Raw genomic sequence first — 21289 nt, 5'->3', positions numbered from 1 at the left:
TCAATTGTTTTGTGAAAGACTTAGCGGTCTTACGACTTCCCCTCTGGGAAGATGACCGACTAACAGCAGCAACAGCAGCAGTGGCAGTAGTAGGCGTACCGCTGCAGGATTCCTCGGATGAATCCCGTATTGAGGAGGACTCAGTCTGGCTGCTGACTTGGGCTGCAGGACTGAATCTGATGGAGATTGTGGAGGAAGTTGACGAGATGGGTGTTGCTGGTGTGTATCCAACTGGACCATGGGATTTAGGTGTCCCTGTACCGATGAGGGTCCTAGCCCCAGTTCCTGAACTAACCACTGAACTATGAAGGTTATTCAGGTGACGTATAAGGGAGGATGTTCCTAGGTGGGCAAGATCCTTACCCCTGCTTATTTGAGCTTTACATAAGCTACATATGGCCATACATTGGTTGTCTGGATTTGGATAAAAATAACTCCAGACCGAAGAGGTGCATTTTTTGGTCTTCTGACCAGGCATGACGATGGGCTTTTTCATCCCATAGACATCAGCTGTTTCCCCCCCTGGTGCCTCATTTACAATAACCACATCACCATCCTCATCATCAAGTTCCTCCACAGCGCCAGCTACATCATCAATAGCCTCCTCCCGAGCCACCTCTTCCCGTACAGTGATGGGAAGGTCAGGCTTGACAACCACCAACACCCTTGGACTCGCCTTGGGGATTTGTGATAATTTCTCTTTAGAAGGCAGAGTTGTTTGCTGTTTTGTTGCTGACAGCATAACTCTCTTCAATTTTTTGTAGGGGGGGGGAGGAGGAGGAGGGCTAAGATCCGTGGGTGAAGCTGAACCACTAGTCATGAACACGGGCCAGGGCCTAAGCCGTTCCTTGCCACTCCGTGTCGTAAATGGCATATTGGCAACTTTACGTTTCTCCTCAGATGATTTTAAGTTTCTCTTTTTGCTACTTTTTCTTAACTTGGGCTTTTTGGATTTTACATGCCCGGTACTACGAGATTGGGCATCGGGCTTGGAAGACGACGTTGATGGCATTTCATCGTCTATGTCATGACTAGTGGCAGCAGCTTCAGCATTAGGAGGAAGTGGGTCTTGATCTTTCCCTACTTTATCCTCCAAATTTTTGGTCTCCATTATATGTAGCACAAGATACTGCAGAATGTGTGAACTTGGTAATATTGCAGTACCAATGGACTTATACTGCTGGATTGGTTTTGCAAATTTGGTTATAATTATTATATTTTTTTTTTTAAAAATTTTTTTTATTTTTTTTTACTTTTTTTTATTTTTTAAAAACTTGGGAATAATGGGGAAATAACTATGCCCTTAGAAGCACAGAGCACAGGACACAGCACCACTGGACTGAACAGGACATGGCACAGGACCCAGCAGCACTACGGAACTCAGCAGGACAGAGCACAGGACACAGCACCACTGGACTGATACTGCAGAATGTGTAAACTTTGTAATATTGCAGTACCACTGGACTTTTACTGCTGAATGTGTGAACTTGGTAATATTGCAGTACCAATGGGCTTATACTGCAGGATTGGTTGTGCAAATTTTGTGGTAATTAAAAAAAATTAAAGTAGTTTTTGGTATTTTTTAAAAAAACTTTTTTTTATTTTTTTAAACACAGGGGAATATTGGGGAAATAACTATGCCCTTAGAAGCACAGAGCACAGGACACAGCACCACTGGACTAAACAGGACACAGCACAGGACCCAGCAGCACCACTGACCTCAGAAGGACAGAGCACAGCACACAGCACCACTGGACTGATACTGCAGAACACAGCACAGCACAGCACAGCACAGCACAGAACTAAACAGCACAGAACTAAACAGCACAGAACTAAACAGCACAGAACTAAACAGCACAGAACTAAACAGCACAGAACTAAACAGCACAGAGGACCACCTAACACACCCTCCCTCTACCCTGATCAATGCCCGAGTGAAGATGGCGGCGACTAGCGGGGAATTTATAGGATCCGAGTATCGCGAGATCCGACAACGGGATTATGAGTCAGAGCCTCAGTTTCACTTTTGAATTTGGCGCCAATACCCGGATCTGTCTCGGATCCGACTCGGATCCGCAACGTTCGGGTGGGCTCGGATTTCATAAATCCGAGTGCGCTCATCCCTAGTTAATAGTGTCTGATATACAAATACTCTTGGGGGTTGTAGGGCCTGTGATAAAACATTAACGATTGAGCCTGCTGGGGTCCTTCTAGTACAGCATGTAGTTCTCATTCAAAGGGAAATAAAATCACTACTCTGAGTATAAGGAGCTTTTTGATCTTGATAATGGAGTCTTCGTAGCTAAAGAAGACCAGTGTGCTATATAAAAATTGAAGAGACCAAGGCCTCAAACAAGCATGAATTTAGCTGAAATGATACACACAATTGGAATGTGATTTTCCAGGAAAGTTAGAAGATTCCTCTAATGAGTCCAGAGAGATAAAGAGACATCTAGGTTGCTGAATTAATACAATGTGGTGATTTTATTTAAGTATATATACAGTTCTATGGGTGTGGATGAGGATCCGACTACCACAAATACTCAGAAATCCATGTTGAAAGAGCCCAATGGAAAGTGCAGAGTTCCCTGTTCATCAGTTGATGAAATAGCTTATTTATGAGGAATGAGCACAGGTGAAATGAGTCAGTCTAATGTGTCAATTCAGTGATGGAGAAGATCAGAAGTGGGTCTTAGTTTCAAAGTGGATATAGCTATAACTAGTATGTCATCCAGAGCTACTATTCCTATTGAAGATGAGGAATTGTAGTGTATTTTTTTTAAATAGATAGCTTCCCATTTCACCTGTCGAAGTCAGCAAATTGGATAAAGTCATTTCAATTAAAGTCGAGCAAACTTGGTTGTCTTTGTCTGAAAAGATGCGTACGGTACGCTACGACGTACAAGGGCATGCTACGGCGTGAAAGGGCGTACGCATTCACTACACGTGGCAGCAACAGTAATTGGTCTTTTACCAAACATTCGCACTAACACGCATACTAATAAAATAGTACACATTAATGGTAGTTGCAACACATAGTCAGTTATGTCGAAATATAGTAGTATTTACATGTTATATAAGAGTTACATGCATATAAGTAAAATACACGGAACAGGTTGAAGGAATCATATCATGAGTGGTATCATAATAAACCTCTTTACATATCCTACTGTTTGGTTCACCCTGCGAGGGAATCGCAGGGTGCATACACAAGTTAAGAATGATAGGGAATTATGAACTACTTAAGACTAAGGAATCTTGGCGGGAAGAGCCAAGCATACCCCCTGGAGAGGTGACCCCCTCCTTTGGATTCCTTAGGATGAACTAGCCAATGATTGACAACCCCTTGGACCTTCCTGAGACCTGGACCAATAGATGCAAGCTATACCATCTTCATTGTGTTACTGTATTTTTGTGTGTATATAAGCAGCAGCTTCACATCTAGTGTTCAGACATCTTGTCCCCAGACTTCAGGATTTATTGCTGCACACTGGATCCAGAGCGCCTGCGATAAGTAACGGCTGTATTTATTATCACTTCGCTTGAGCATATTATTCTACTATTTGCGAATAAATCTTTGTGCATTGGAAACACAGATCGAGGTTCGACAATCGTTATTGGTTAGCGACAATATGCACATAACACACCTGGAACCACTTTGAAATCTGGCATGACTATGGCCTCCATTGCCATGGCTCTTGTTTGTGTGAAGAGATGCTTTATACAGATGTCCATAGAGTTTTATTGTGAAGCAGCTTTAGACACTTTCTTTCCCAGCAATCACATTGGCTTCAGCAGCAGTGACTAGGTGAGCTCTCTGGTTGCTCAGTCTAAGAAGAGTCTAGCCAGTTGAAGGATTCCTGCTCTTGATAGACAAATTGGACACTGTCTTTTGGATTGTAACGCCAGTTATATGATCTGGTGCTAATCTAGATTGGCGCTGGCCGACCAGAGGTGTGGAATCTAACATGCTCCCCGGTATTCACCAAGAATCGCCGCAAGGCGAGATGGACTTAGCTACTGAGAGCTCGCAGGTCGCTGACCACTGGCCTGCCTCCAAATGTAGCACTAGCCGATATTAAGCAAGTAGTAGTAGTAGGTAGTGGAAAGGAAATTTTGTAGATAGACAAGCCGGATCTGGTATACAATCGAAAGGCACAGTATAGAATCAGCAGACGGCCTCAGAGTGAGTGTGGTCCTGGTTCGGTACACGATCGCGCGGCAGAGACAAAATCAGAAGGCGGAGTACAAGGTCAGAATAGCCGGGTCTGGTACACAAGGAGTCAGCAGTGCATAGTCAACAAGCCGGGTTGGTACACAAACGCAGGACAACAAGAATAGTCAAACAGGCAGCACTGGTACACATGTGTCAGGCAATTAACCAAGTAGCACAAGGAATCCACAAAGAGAATAGAGCCAGGAAGCATACAGTTTGCATTCCCTGCCCCTAGTTGCAGTCATGTGATCGGCGATACCCAGAAGTGCAGCTCTGAGAGCAGAGAGAGCTGGAGCGTGGAGTGGCAAGTCTGTAACATGGATAAAGCCAGCAAATCATTATCCTTTAATGTTATCTTCACTAATTATTATACAGAGATGTTAAATCTACCTGTTTAATGTAGTACAACTTGTATACTGTACTATAACATAATGGTTCAATAAATAAAATGATTAATAAAATTGGACACTGTCATACAAAAGTCTTCTTGGGTTCCAGTAATGCTTGCCACAACATAGAAGGCATAAGTACTCTACTCTTACTTGGCTCGTCAACACTCCATGGAGGGGAGAGGGTAAACCAGGGAGACAGTAAAGCTGGTAGATATGCCTACTACATCCAAATAGTCCTTTTGGACACTCAGACCTAAAGTTCAATTCAGAAGACTGTACAATAATTGTTGTCAGGATAAGCTGTGTTATCACTAGTATGAGGCGAGTTCGCACAGAAGAGTATGGACCCACTTTATCACAGATCAATGGATGTTGAACATAATAAGAAATTGGTACAAGACAATTTTATAGGTATCCCATGGGGGGCCTCTTTGTTCAGTACAGATCTCTGTCAACCCTAATAGAATAGGGAGGTTTACAATTCTTAATAGAGGCTCATGCAATATTTCTTATTCTTGCAGATCAAGAAGGCACAAGTTTTTATTGCAGACTCATCCATGTCAGAAATTCATCAGGAGCTTTTTTCATGTTTCTAGATTTCAAAAAGGCTAAACAGAATGAGGAAACAAGGAGTCAGAATATGGCCCTATCTGGATGATATTTTTCTGGGAAGTTCAAGGTGATAGCAGTTCCACAAGTGCATAGCTGGATTGTGAACGAAGCAAAGAGTCATAGCATTCCATCACAACAGATAACATTTATGGTGGTCCAGATAACACCATTACGATCAGAGTGTCAGTCAGAAGAGAGGTGCATCAAGATCCAGTCCCTGGCACATCAGTTGTGGACTCATCATCAAATGTCAATAAGAAGAGGAACTTCAATTGGTAAGAATAGTTTCCTCTGCCATAGGGATTATTCATTGGGCAAGGTGGCACATGCAGGATCTCCAGTTGGAACCTCTGACACAGTGGGATCACAACAAGTCGTCTTTGAATCATGCCACCACCCTATCAAGAGCCACCAGGAAAGCTCCAATGGTGATGAAGACCAAAATAAAGACGAGAGTCACTTTTGGAGTCAAATTAGATAATATTCACAGCAGATGCCAGTTTCAGTGTCTGGAGAGCCCACCTTTAGGGACGATTGACAAAATCACAAGGTCATAAAGCGAGAATGGTTTCATATAATGACTTTTAAATAGGAATAGTGTGGAAAGTAATTCAGCACTTTAGTCTTCATCCAAAAAGAGGCATCTCAAATTATTTCCAGGCAACAAGACTGTGGTAGTCTATAAATAACTAATAATAAATCATCAGGAAGGTACCAGAAATGGAACCTTGAAGATGACAGTAGCAAGAATCAGTCTTGGGCAGAGAAAAAATCTGAGGTCACTCAGCATTGCATGTAGCAGGCAAGCAGAACATAATAACCTCTACATCTTCTGCCAGTTCTCCTACAACAAGGGCCAATTCTTCACCTAGAATTGGGTGAAGAATGACATAGTCACGCCCAACAATCGGCAAATGGTCATACAATGAAGTGGATTGAGAAAGAAATACAATGCAACAGCGAGATAAAACAATATAAAACAATATAAAAACAGTCCCAGCAATAAAACAAAAAAATCAATAAAAAGTCAATATTAAGTCCAAAAGGGATTCCAATATGAACCCTATGTTGGAAGTCCCAAATGATTAGTTTGCTAAACTTGTTATCCAAAAACCACAAGGAAAAAAAAGCCAGTAATAGAAAAAACCGCTGATGGAGAAATAGGCATAAATACCCACATCCGCTGACACATCAGGATATCCGGTTCTTGCTTTCCACCTTGGAACGCACTCCGACCTCCACGCTGCCCGTCTCATCATTCACATACCTTATAGGCTCCATCGGTAATCCACCGTCCGTCTAACATCTGGACCGCGGTCCCCGGATCCTGACACCTCCGGTCAGTCACCCTATTACACTCACCCTGTGGCTTGGACTGTTGTGAGTTACCGGTATTTATGCCTATTTCTCCATCAGCATTTTTTTCTATTACTGGCATTTTTTTCCTTGTGGTTTTTGGATAACAAGTTTAGCAAACTAATCATTTGGGACTTCCAACATAGGGTTCATATTGGAATCCCTTTTGGACTTAATAGTGACTTTTTATTGATTTTTTTGTTTTATTGCTGGGACTGTTTTTATATTGTTTTATATTGTTTTATCTGGGTCTCTCTCCCCCCCATCCACCCTTCCAGTCGGGGTTCCTCAGGGCTCTGTTCTTGGACCCTTACTCTTCTCTCTATACACCTCCTCCCTGGGTGAACTCATCATCTCCTTCGGCTTCAGCTACCACCTTTACGCTGATGACACTCAACTATACCTCTCCTCTCCTGATCTCTCTCCCTCCCTCCTCTCTAGGGTGTCCGCCTGCCTCTCTGCCATCTCCTCCTGGATGTCCTCTCGATTCCTCAAACTTAACCTTGCCAAAACTGAGCTCATAGTTTTTCCTCCCTCTCATACCCCATCCCCTTCTGACCTCTCCATCACTGTCGACAACACCTCTATCTCCCCTGTCCGCCAACTTCGCTGCCTTGGTGTCATCCTCGACTCCTCTCTCTCCTTTGGCCCCCACATCCTCTCTCTTGCTAAATCCTGCCGCTTCCAGCTGCGCAACATCGCTCGCATCCGGCCCTTCCTCTCCCAAGATGCCACCAAATGCCTTATCCACTCTCTGATCATCTCCCGCCTGGACTACTGCAACCTCCTCCTCACTGGCCTCCCCCACTCTCATCTCGATCCCCTTCGATCCGTCCTTAACGCTGCAGCTAGGCTTATTTTCCTCTCTTGCCGCTCCTCTTTTGTCTCCCCCCTCTACCTAGCCCTTCACTGGCTCCCATTCCCCTTCAGAATCCTCTTTAAGCTCCTCACACTCACCTACAAGGCCCTCGCCAACTCCACTGCACCCTACATCTCCACCCTCCTCTCTATTCATGCTCCATCCCGCCCTCTCCGTTCTGCCTCTGACCGTCGCCTCTCTTCCCCCCTTATAACCTCCTCCCACGCGCGTATCCAAGACTTCGCCCGCGCTGCCCCCCTCCACTGGAACAAGCTCCCTCCCTCCATCAGAACTTCACCTAATCTGTCCAGTTTCAAACGGGCCCTAAAAACCCACCTTTTTCTTAAAGCCTTTCTGTCTCCCACTTAACTTCCTACCTTATCTTCTGCCTCTGTCCCCCTACTCTCCCTCTCTCCCCTGTGTCTCTCCATCTGTCCACCCCTCCCCTTAGATTGTACGCTCCTCTGAGCAGGGCCATCTCTCCTCCTGTTTCCACCACTTCTAACTCTGCTCTCCAGCTACTTAACCCTCCTCCTCGAGGGTACTCCCTCACTCCCTCCTCCCCCTGGGGGTCTCCTTGTCTTCCGCACCCTCCTTCTTGGGCCCCGTCGTTTGCTGATCCTCCCTCCCCCTTCCCCGCCCTCTCTAGCTGTGCATTGAGCTTACTGAGTTGCTGTGTTTACTGTACTGTGCTGTCTCCCATTGTATTGTAATTTTGTTTGTCTCTGTACGGCGCTGCGGACGCCTTGTGGCGCCTTATAAATAAATATAAATAATAATAATAATCTCGCTGTTGCTTTGTATTTCTTTCTCAATCCACTTCATTGTATGACCATTTGCCAATTAAACCCAGGTCATCACTATTTAGAATTGGTCCTATATACTTCATTATATTCCATATGGTTTGGTCTTATATTTTAGTGGACACTCAGCTCTAAATCCATACATCTATCAGTCACACATTTGACCACATATGGTAATACCATTATCCTCTGCTATTTCTAATAGTTATTTATTATCAGAATCGGCTTGCATGTATTCACATCCATTATTGATTAGTAACTGATTAGTGTCTACTTGCAATTTGGGTAATTGAGCGCAATACATTGTGTATATGCACTTCATAAGTGACCTTTTTTTTAGTTTTCATGTAAAAATGTAATATGTCTTACCGATTGTAGCAGCTTTTCAGGTATATCTGGCTGTAAATTAAAAAGTTACATTAATTATCCGATCATTTTAAGATTTCTAATGGCACCAGACAAGGGGGCCCCCTTTCTCCCCTAATTTTCATTCTAGCAATAGAACCTCTTGCTCAAGCTATTAGACAGGCCGAGTCCTTTCCTGGGGTTACAGTCAATCAGATGGTTCACAAGCTATGTCTTTTTGCAGATGACATTTTACTATTTGTAACTGACCCGGAGACCTTGCTGCCGCCCCTTCATGCTATACTTGATAAATTCAGTGGAGCGTCCTACTATAAGCTGAATACCACTAAATCAGATGCTCAGATTATCAGATGATCAGATTAATTTACCGCCAGCTAAAGTGTCGAGCCTTGGGGCTCTTTTCCCTTTCTCTTGGAAGTCTGAGGCGCTCCAATATTTGGGTATTCAGGTTACTCCCTCGATAAACAACATTGTAGACCTTAACTTCGCGGCTTTGATTCCCCTAATTCTCACCTTGACCAAGTCATGGATGTGCAGCGAGGTCTCCTGGCTAGGGAGGCTGGCAGCTTTTAAGATGATGATTTTGCCAAAACTAATGTATCTGTTCCGTACGTTGCCCTTGTATTTCCCAAAATTTATAATGGCCAAACTACACTCTATCATGTGCTGATATATTTGGAAGAATAAACCCCCCCCGAATCGCAAGTGCTCGTATGTTCTTAACCAGACAAAGGGGTGGTCTAGCTCTTCCAGACCTGGCTATATATCATATGGCTTGCCTCCTTGCACAACTTAGAGACTGGTCACTTCCCCCCAATACAAAACCTTGGGTAGATTTGGAACGGGCTCGCAATCCTCTTTTCCCTTTGCAAGATCTACTCTGGCTGCCCAGACAGTGGCGCCCTCCTTGTGGGCCCATGTCCCGGCTAGTCAGTGACGCGTTGAGAGCCTGGGATACGTTAGTTGAGACCTCCCCTACCATATCCCTCCCCGCTAATAACCTGTCACTGTGGACTTTGGCGAAATTGATCCCAGACTTGAATTTGTCCCTGTGGATAACGAATGGCATGGTAGACCTAAGGTCTTTATTTGATGACCAGGGGTTGATGTCTTTCGCAAAAAATTCAGCACCAATTCCATATACCTACGAGAGATATTTACAAATATTTACAAATCAGGCACTGGATAGCTTCCCTCTCGAGATATAACATGACCCTGCAGGCCCCGCCAGTCCCACTTGTCTCGAAACTTACGAAGGGAGATAATAGAGCTGGGATCACCTTCTGGTACAGATTCACTTCCCCGAAGCCAATAGCCAAAATTTCTAGCCAACTCCAGTGGGAATCAGATCTCCAGACACCCTTCACGGAAGACCAGTGGCAGGCAGTTTATGTAAATGCTTTTCGTATGTCCAAATGTTTAAACCACACTGAAATGTTTATCAAACTAGTTAATAGACTATACCTGAACCCCTCCAGAATCCATAAAATGTGGCCCTCCAAGTCTAAGTTGTGCTGGAGACAATGCTCGATGGTTGGGGATTTGCTTCATATTTTTTGGACATGTCCGGTTTTACGCTCTTTTTGGGCTCAGGTATTTAATTTAGCTAAGAGGGTGACTGGATTAGATCTTTCTCAGGCCCCTGAAATTGCCCTTATTCAAATACTGTATTTAGCGCTTACGCAATTAACGTAGCGCATTGCGCATGCGCTACGCTACTTGCGTAAGCTGTATTTACTGTATTACAGCTTACGCAAGTAGCGTAGCGCATGCGCAATGCGCTACGTTAATTGCGTAAGCGCTAAATACAGTAATATGTGATTTCCCCACTAGCGTGGGAAAATACCATAATACAGTACTTAGCTCTTACGCAAACAGCGAAAGAGCATTGCGGAACGGACCTCCTACTATGTAGGAGGTGTTTGCGGCGGCTCCTGGCTTTTTTTTTTTTAACTTCAATCAAGACTAAAGAATCGGGAAATTACAAATATGTGCCCCTTCTGGGTGAAGTGTTCCAGTTGGCACAGATTCGTTTATGGAGGTACAAATGGCTGGGACTGGGGCAAGCCGGCAAGATGGATGTACAAATAATAAGGGATATTGGATCAAGAAAGAAGACATCATCGGTAAGTATTTGTTTTTTTTATTTTTAATAAATAGTTGTGGTTAAAAAGAGGGTGGTTAGTGTCTTTATTGTGGGTTTTTTAGTTTTAATAAATATGTGTGGTTTGTACGAGGGTGTTGTTGTTTTGTTAACTTTTTTCTTTGTGGAACTACAGGGCCCAGCAAGCCAGGAATGTCAGAGCATGTTGGCACTTGTGGTTCTCCAAGTGCCAACATCCCCTGGCTGCCGGGTGTCACGGGCACTAGGAGTCTTTGCTCAGGATATCACCAGATGATGGACTTACCAGAGTAATATAGCTGGTACTATGGTTCTCTGGTAGCAGGGTGACAACGGAACAGGAGAAACAGCAGATGGTGAGAGAATGCTCAGGGAAAGTCTATGACTAGCAGCAACTGGTAATGAGTAGATCAATGTACACGAGGAACCAGATGGACAAGGAAACGTGAGGAGAGTCAGTGGTCTGCGTATAGCAAGTTGTACCACTGCTATAGTGAGGCGGAATGTCCAGGAGTAGCGAGTAGGTAGTGAGAGTCAGCGGTCTGCGTATAGCAAGTTGTACCGTTGTCTATAGTGAAGGAATGGAATCCAGGTGAAGGTAGGTAACGGGGAAGTCAGTGGTCTGCGTGTAGCAAGTTGTACCACTGCTATGTGAGAGGATACTTGAAACTGGTCTCACAGGGAACAGGAGTCAGTGGTCTGCGTCAGCAAGTTGTACCACTGCTATATTTATGTGAGGAGGGGCACGAGGAGATGAATGTAAAGCAGAGTATACACGGGGCACACAGAACTTGATCCCACGATGATATCCACAATACAACAATAACTGACAAGCGCTGCTTGAAGTATACAAAGTCACAATAGCAATCCAGGCAATAGGAAACAAAGTCAATGGTAACAATAGCTTCAGTGGATAGGAGGCTCCGGAGAAGAACACAACTCAGTCCAGATGGATATGCAATACAAAAGCAAAGTCAATGGAAAGTATGCATGAATTTCCTGTCTCCCTTTAATTCGATAAGCGTTGACACCCTGGAAACTGTCAGACAAAGGGAACTTGCTGAGGAGACGCTCCAAGCCTGTAAGCTACTTCCCTTTGACAGCAGCTCTTCCATAACCTCAATTGCACTTGCAGCCCTGCCTTATAGCCAACCCTATCAGTATGAACCTCACCTCAAATTATATTGTGGACCGTCAAACCTTTTGTGAAGATACGTGGTTCCGAAATCACTCAGACACAATGTTAGAGGAAAAATAGAAGGATGATTTATTTTGCAGAACAGGATTAAATACAGCACAGCCCCCTTAACTATAGCAGATCCAACAAGTGAGGAAATCAGTTCAAATACATCCAGTGAGATAGGTTCCACAGCACATCTCCAGCAGAGCATCACCTCTTGGCCAGAGTCAGTCAAATACATGTCCAGCTCCCAGGGTAGCCTCTTTTATCACCTCCTAATCCCACGTCGGGAACTGCCTGCCCATGGGGAATTGTAAAAGGTCTTGATTGGTGAGCTTCTCACACTATCCAGCCCCCTCCCCTACCTCCCCAGGTGTCCTCCCACATGTGACCCCTGCTGCGTCCGGCTCCTGGCTGTCTGTAGAGCTCAGTAGTAGACAATAGGGAGCAAACTGAAATAAGAATGGTAGCTTAATTCACTCAGCTCCCGAGTGTTCCCTGTGGAGGTGCAATTTAAGCCATGAAGTACTTTTCCAAGGAGATCTTACCCGCACCTCATAACAATGGACATTTGAGACAAGTGGTAATTACCTTAGCTAACACAAGCAAAATGACTTCTGCTGTCCTGTTATTTTGACACAGTATGGCAATATTCTTTATATTTCTAATACATATAATATTGCATGTAAGAGCCAGGCCAAAATGTACCTAATAATATCAAATAATAATACACATAATACATCAATGCTCAGGTGTATATACTTAGACTGGGCCAAGGATTAAAAAGTACATTAAACTGTCAAACGGGTAAAGAATAAAAAGTCCTCAGTCCCGCAGCAACCCGTTTCGTGGCACCTTTATTAACCTTTATTTATTAAACCATCATTAAACTTGCCAAATCATTGCAGCAGGGAGTCTGCTACACAACTTGCAATTCCTTTAACACAGACGGAAATTGAAATATGAAAGGGAAGCAGTGGTACAACCTGCATGGGTGAGCAGTGTGGAGACCCTCATTCCCCGCATGCGGGCAGAAGGTACACGTACAACTGTGGGCGCTGCTGCCAGGCAGGGGGTGGTGGGGCACACTTTATAAAGTGATCGCCAAATATGTATCCACCATTGAAATACAATAGATGGGAACAGCATATAAGAATAGCACATTTTATGATAGCTATAAAGAAGCACATTAATAAGCAGCGGTCTCTTTTCCTTGTCCTATTTTTGTAAATTGTTTATTGAAACCTGAAGTAAATACCTAAAACAGTCGAAATGTCCCCTTATTGCTAAGAGTTAAGTGTCTGCATAGAAGGACAATTACATTTGAAAGTAGTAAAATTTAAGCCATACATGCCAACTTTTGAAATCTCCCTGCCAGGAGAGGAGATCTTGCAGGAGATTTTTGGTTGGCGTGGCCAAGCGGGACACATCACTCGGCATCACTTGTGATGATGTGTGACACACATCACTAAGACCCGCCCTCCACTAGTCTACTAACCAAATGGGCCAGGAACCGGGAGGTTGCTCTGCTCTTCCGGGAGTCTACTGGACAACTATGATTTAAGAACATGTGTGCAAGAAACTGCCATGCCATGTATATGGCTAGATCATGCATAATCTGAAGTGGCTAAAGAAGAGGATACAGTGCTACATAATGATTGAAAGGATTGATATGGTATATGAATCGTAATTAGCCTGGAAATTTTTCACACAAATTCTATAACCTCTGGCCCATATTCCATTGCAATGGCTGGCAGGGAGTGGGGGTGGGGAGAAAAAAGTAAGAGATAACAGCAAAGACACAGCAGAAAGATATGAAGAGAAGAAAGGAATAAAGACATTGATAGGAACATAAGATGCAGGAAAACACTCCTGGAATATAATCGCTATCACATCAACAGAAGCTTAACTCTGTGATTTCACTTGCTTGTCTGGATCACAAGAGAATTATTGACTCCTCATTGTCCTTATATAGTCTGTCCCCTTGATCTGCCCTCACTATGTTAACCCTAGTTAACCCTTAGTGGGGCCAAATAGTTATGTACAAAAACCTCAGTTTTTAATCTCCTTCGGGCTTAATCCATCCCTCAGTTCTACTTTTAGGGATAACAAGAGGGTAGTCCATAACTGACTGTGGAAGGTATTCAGTGGCTGTTGTCAATGGCAAAAGTGTTTGGACAGATGTACAAGTTTAAATATAACAATAACAATAATATGTGGTAAAAAGGGCAGTTTGCCACAGTCTGTGAAGGCTGCAGACAGGGTTAACCCTCCACACTTCAGTACATTATTCAGTATACATTTTTTATTTTTAACCAAGTGTTACCAAGGTTTTACTGTCAGAATTATTGTAATCGCAATAAAGACTACCACTGGTTTCAGGTACTAGTGATCTTCAGAAGTACAGATGGAATAATACATGCTCTCTTTAAACAATTTTTGACACACATGTTGGCATGGAGTAAGCCAGCCCGCTTCCTAGCTGGCACCACAGTCTGAGATATTACATCAGATCTTTAGCATCAGGATGTAAAATATTCTCTAATCTAATCTTGGATTTAATAAACATTCACAACAATCTGTGATTTCCTAAATTAATTGCTGTTTGGTTTCCTATATCTCTGAGACACGGTGAAAAAGTACACAGAACAGAATGGTAATGACTCCCTGCTGTGCATTCAGATTAAAAAGGCTTAACATGGCTTAAAAAAGGCTTAGCCTGTGGACTATTACTGTACGAATCCTATCTGGGCTGTACCAAAGACTATGGACTATAAACTGGAGGAATCCTATCACTGTTCTACCTGAGACCATGGACTGTGACTGGAGGAATCCTGTATCTGCTCTACCTGAGACCATGGACTGTAGACTGGAGGAATCCTGTGTGTGCTCTACCTGAGACTATGGACTGTGACTTGAGGAATCTTATCACTGTTCTACCTGAGACCATGGACTGCGGCTGGAAGAATCCTGTCTGTGCTCTACCTGAGATCATGAACTGTGACTGGAGGAATCCTTTCTCTGTTCTACCTGAGACCATGGACTGTGACTGGAGGAATCCTGTATCTGCTCTACCTGAGACCCTGGACTGTGACTGGAGGAATCCTGTATCTGCTCTACCTGAGACCATAGACTGTAAACTGGAGGAATCCTATCACTTTTCTACCTGAGACAATGGACTGTGGAATGGAGGAATCCTGTGTGTGCTCTACCTGAGACTATGGACTGTGACTTGAGGAATCCTGTCTGTGATCTACCTGAGACCATGGAATGTGGACTGGAGAAATTCTGTCTGTGCTCTACCTGAGACCATGGACTGCGGCTGGAAGAATTTTGTCTGTGCTCTACCTGAGATCATGAACTGTGACTGGAGGAATCCTGTCTCTACTCTACTGAGACCATGGAATGCGGACTGAAGGAACCCTCTGTGCTCTACCTGAGACCATGGACTGTGGACTGGAAGAATCCTGTCTGTGCTCTACCTGAGACCATGGACTGTGACCGGAGGGATCCTGTCTGTGCTCTACCTGAGACCATAGACTGTTAACTGGAGGGATCCTGTCTGTCCTCTACCTGAGACCATGGACTGTGACTGGAGGAATCCTTTCTATGCTCTTCATGAGACTGTGGACTATGAACTGGAAGGGCCAAGAGTTTGGACCCCGTAATGATAGAGTTGGATGGAGTGATATTTACGATCGATGAGACAATGTAAATGACACAGTTTTAGTTTGTGTGAATACTGAATGTAAAGGATAGTTGAAAAGTTATATTGGTCTCTGAAAAGGAGTCTTTTACCATGTAGTAGACTGTAATTATATTATTACCTGCACAGCACAAATGTAATGAGGCACATATAACCACTAGGAGTGTGGTAGAACGTACCTTTGGACTATTGAACACAAGTTTAGGTGCCTTGGTAAATCTGGTGGTGTGCTTCTCTAAGCCCCTGCTAAGGTAGTTGATAGTAGCTGCTTGATGTCAGCTGCACAGTCTGGCTTACATAAAATGAGGCCTTTGACTATACCAGTAGACAGCGAGGCAGCATGGTCATGCTAGGCGTGGGATGAAATATAAGGCAAATGGGCTTACTTTACACTGCGGACCAGAAACGTATATATTTACACAGGAATAATATATTTTAGGTGATCAGTTATACACTATCAGACATCCAATTGCTTCCTGCGTGAGAAAATAAATTGTGCTGAGATTCAGATATGAGTGGGGAAAGTAACAAGGACAGGAGGGTGTAATGCTGTTAAAGAGAAAGAGAAGGTATAAGCTATAATTATGTTATTCTAAGCATAACAGGAATATTTGAAAAATAAGTCTTAAGTGGAACCACTCCAGGAAATGACACCAGGGGGTAAATGTATCAAGCTGCAAGTTTCCGGCATTTTTGAAAAGTGGAGATGTTGCCTATAGCAGCCAATCAGATTCTAGCTTTATTTTGTAGAATGTACTAAATAAATTGGTTGCTATGGGCAACATCTCCGCTTTTCAAACCAGCCGGAAACCTGCAGCTTGATTCATTATAATTAGAGATGGACGGGCTCGGTTCCCCGAGATCCGAACCCACCCGAACTTTGCCTATCCGAGTACCGAGCCTGCCTGGCTCGGTACTCTCTCGCCAGTTCGGAATCGAAATCGAGGCAAAAAATCGAGGCAAAACTTCATCGTGACGTAGTCGGATCTCGGGGCTCGGTTCTCGCGATATTCGAAATGCATAAATACCTGCCTCCACAGCAATCCATCGCTATTTGACAGAGGGAGAGAGTAGGGTTAGGTCACAGGCTGTATTAGAGCAGGGACAGAGCAATAATTGTATGCCTTATTCTTTCAATTATTATTGCAATTCTGATACCAATTCTATTTGCAATTGTTAGAGCAGGAAGAGAGGAGGATAGAGGAGGCATTTTTTTTTCAATATTTTGCAATACAAGTGCTTTGGGGTGTCCCATATTCCCCAGTGTGAAACAATCATTTTTCTGGCTGCCAAAAGTCATATTTAGCAGCAGTATCTATACAATATTTTGCACTACAAGTGTGTCGAAGTCAGCAAATTGGATAAAGTAATTTCAATTAATATCGAGCAAACTTGATTGTCTTTGTTTGAAATTATGCATAGAGCACGCTACGGCGTGGAAGGGCGTATCCAGCCGCAACACATGGCAATAACAGTTTTTACACTTTTGTATACATTCGCACAAACACACACATTTGTAAATAGTACAAATTAATCGTAGTTGCAACACATAGTTATTTATGTCGAAATATAGTAGTGTTTATGTGTAATATTATAAGTTATATGCATATTAGTGATACATAGGGTTCAGCAGGGCTGGACTGGGACTAAAAATCAGCCCTGGCATTTCAAGCATACAGGCCCATCTCTGTTGATGAGCATGAAAAAACTGGGTGCCGCTAAGGGCGTGGCCACATTATGTTGGGGACGTGGTCAAGATGGGGCATTGATACATACATTACATACATTATAATAAAACATTACATTTATCAGGTCCTCCCTATCATTCCACCCCTCCACCCCAGAAGCACATTACAACACCCCCAGTCCACTGTACTTATCTATGCTTCTGATGCTGCTGACATCCATCAGGATGGGAACTTCCTGTAGAGTGAGTAGGGAAACTCTTAGTCTCACAAGATTAATAAATCTCATGAGATTTATAGCTCCTCGGCTTGCTCTGCAGGCTGTGTCCTATCCAGGGACTGGGAGTAGCTATCTGCTCCCTCCTGCTAAACAGAACTGGACTTAGTCTCAGGGGGCCCTAGGCACTTAAGACAGGGAGCTCCTATGATGTAATATGGTTATTAGACACATTTTTCAACAAATACATAGGCAATACTATGAGCACTACTATTAGGTGCACACAGTTCTGCCTTCACAAGCAGTACAATTTGAAGTAGGACATACCGCCCAACTGTCCTTGCAGTCAGACCAAATCCTGACTAAGCGGGACAGTCACCCACCAAATTCAGGACAGTTGGCAGACTGTCCTGGTCTCTCTTACCTGTCTTGTCATTGTCACCACTTGTGGCTGCTGGTGTCTTCAGATCAGTTGCTGCTTGTCTGGATCCTGGAATGTTGGGGGCCCTCTTTGGAAAAAAAAATGGATACATGAAAGTTAGAAAACTCCAAACAGCACCGATGTTTACTCAATATAGCACCCACGTTATAAAATTAGGCCTCACTCCAGTCCCAACATTAAAATAATAGTATTCCCATTTAATAAATAAATCTATTTCCCTCCCTCCAAACAACCTCAGCAAGAAATTAAATAGCATTTATGTTTATGAAAAATAACCATTTCCCACAAACATCCCAGGCATTAAATAATTCATAATCACATTTCATAATTAGACCTCATTTTCCCCAAACATCCCCACATTCACTTAATAGCACAAATTATAGTCATAAACTGTCCCCCACACACATTATAGTCATATACTGTTCCCACTCACATTGGCCATTTTTATTTTCCCCCTCCTACAGCCATTGCCCCCCCTTGCAGACATTTTCAATCACCCCCTCTTCCCCCTGCAGACATTTTCAATCACCCCCTCTTCCCCTGCAGACATTTTCAATCACCCCCTCTTCCCCTGCAGACATTTTCAATCACCCCCTCTTCCCCCTGCAGACATTTTCACTCACCCCCCCTTCCCCCTGCAGACATTTTCACTCACACCCCCCCTGCAGACATTTTCACTCATCCCCCCTTCCGCATGCAGACATTTATTGCCCCTCTCCCCCCCTGGAGACATTTATTGCCCCCCTCCCCCCCTGCAGACATTTATTGCCCCTCTCCCCCCCTGCAGACATTTATTGCCCCTCTCCCCCTGCAGACATTTATTGCCCCTCTCCCCCCCTGCACACATATTCCATTTCTCTCCCCCCCCCTCCCTGCACACATATTCCGTTTGTCTCTCCCCCCTCCCTGCACACATATTCCGTTTGTCTCCCCCCCTCCCTGCACACATTTTCCGTTCGTCTCCCTCCCCCTCCCTGCACACATATTCCGTTTGTCTCCCCCCTCCACACATATTCCGTTTGTCCATTTGTCCCCCCCCTCCCTGCACACATATTCCGTTTGTCTCCCCCTCCCTCCCTGCACACATATTCCGTTTGTCTCCCCCCCTCCCTGCACACATATTCCGTTTGTCTCCCCCCCTCCCTGCACACATATTCCGTTTGTCTCCCCCCCCTCCCTGCACACATATTCCGTTTGTCTCCCCCCCCTCCCTGCACACATATTCCGTTTGTCTCCCCCCCTTCCTGCACACATATTCCGTTTGTCTCCCCCCCCCTCCCTGCACACATATTCCGTTTGTCTCCCCCCCTCCCTGCACACATATTCCGTTTGTCTCCCACCCCCTCCCTGCACACATATTCCGTTTGTCTCCCCCCCTCCCTGCACACATATTCCGTTTGTCTCCCCCCCTGCACACATATTCCGTTTGTCTCCCCCCCTCCCTGCACACATATTCTCTACACTTACCTCAGCACTGACAGCTGCCTCCACTGTAGCTCGTCCTACGCGGGAGCCGGGCCGGCGTACAGAGCCGTCATGACGTCACACGTCATGACGGCTGCACACAAAAAAAATATTTTTTTATTTTTTATTTAATCGGGGTATCACAGGGAGCCGGACCGGCCCATACCGCTATCGGCCCTTCTGGCATTTGCCAGAAGTGCCAGATGGCCAGTCCGGCCCTGGGGTTCAGGTTAAAGGTAATGTGTCATGTCATGTAATGATATCATATTAATCCCCTTTACATCAGCAGCTGTCCGGTGCATTCGGCGAAGAGATCACACATTGCATACTCTAATTATTGATGTTAGGGAATCAACCTTTAATATGATGCTGACTGTAAAATGCTAATGGACTGGTTGTAATTGGAGCTTTGGCGGGAAGAACAGAGCTCATCCCCTGGAGAGATGACCCCCACATTTGGATTTCTTAGATTGAACCAGCCTATGATCTGCAACCCCCTGGACCTTCCTGAAGCCTGGACCAATAGAAGCAAGCTATACCCTCTGCATTGTTTCCTCTGTATTTCTGTTTGCATATAAGCAGGAGCTTTTCATCCAGTGATCAGACATCTTGTCCACAGACTTCAGGACTGAATGACTGTTCACTGGATCCAGAGCGCCTGCGATAAGTAACGGCTGTACTTACTATTATTTCGCTTGAATTATTCTGCTACTTTTTGAGAATAAATATTTGTGCGTTGGAAACACAAATTGAGATTCGACAATCGTTATTGGACAGCGACAAAACCTGCATAACAAGTGCTTTGGGGTGTCCCATATTCCCCAGTGTGAAACACTAATTTTTCTGGCTGTCAAAAGTCATATTTAGCAGCAGTATCTATACAATTTTTTGCACTACAAGTGCTTTGAGGTGTCCCATATTCCCCAGTGTGAAACAATAATTTTTTTGGCTGCCAAAAGTCATATTTAGCAGCAGTATCTATCTATACAATATTTTGCACAACAAGTGCTTTGGACTCATTAAAATGGAATCAAAGCAGTCCACATATGAGCAGAATCAGCAAGCAGGTGCTGGCACCAGTCCTGATGGTAATGTTCCCAGTACGTCATCTGGTAAAGCCTATGTAAAAGTACATAGTCTTTTTAAATCAGGAAAAAAAACACACACCAAAAAAAAATTGACCGTGTTCAAGCACAGAAAAAGTGTAACTGAGGAAAAGTTAACTGCCGATAAAAAAAAATGGCCAACATGCCATTCTACACATGCAGTGGCAAAGAAAGAATGAGGCCTTCGCCTTTCTCTATTAGTGCCAGATCAAAAAATGTTACTGAGCCTTCTTCTTGTACGGTCACTCGTGACCAAGCAAGACCAAGTAATTTGGAGTCTAAAAGTGGTGCACAACTACTGTTACGTGGGAAAGCCGAGCTGCAAGAAAACAGTAAGGCATTAGAGGATAATGTATGCTCTAAATCAGAAATTACACCAATCCCTGTGGAGAGTCCATCCACCAGTGGTATGTCTAATCGTGAGCATTCTGTTTGTGTACCCATAAAAAAGTGCCCTTTCAGCAGTTCTGCTGATGTGTGCCTGAACAGCCTGAGTGTAGCCGGTGATACACCAATTGAGGATGCCACTTTGGAATTAGAAGAGGATGAGGGGGAGATTTGTGTAGGTGACGAGGGCGCTAATGATGATGTTGATGATTATGATGCAAACAGATACCAAATTGCCTTTATCAATTGCTATTTATATTCTAGATTCTATAACGGCTGAATAGTTTTCTATTTTACTCCTAGTGGAGAGGGGGTCTGAAGCAGACAGATACCAAACTGCCTTTGTCCATTTCAATTTATATTGTACAGTCTATAA

General features: G+C 44.0%; 1 protein-coding gene across 1 annotated transcript in view; it reads left to right on the top strand.

Moving 5' to 3' along the window:
* LOC142143136 (mitogen-activated protein kinase 8-like) overlaps positions 1 to 5204 on the top strand; it is a 39606-nt gene extending 34402 nt beyond the window's left edge. Inside the window, exon 3 of the mRNA XM_075200848.1 lies at positions 5130 to 5204. Within this exon, the coding sequence (XP_075056949.1) occupies positions 5130 to 5204 (75 nt within the window). The remainder of the gene's footprint in view (positions 1 to 5129) is intronic.
* Positions 5205 to 21289: the final 16085 nt, after the last annotated feature.

This window comes from Mixophyes fleayi, chromosome 3 (genome assembly GCF_038048845.1).
Source record: "Mixophyes fleayi isolate aMixFle1 chromosome 3, aMixFle1.hap1, whole genome shotgun sequence".
Classification (NCBI taxonomy): Eukaryota; Metazoa; Chordata; class Amphibia; order Anura; family Limnodynastidae; genus Mixophyes; species Mixophyes fleayi.
This window is presented reverse-complemented; position numbering and strand designations above follow the sequence as displayed.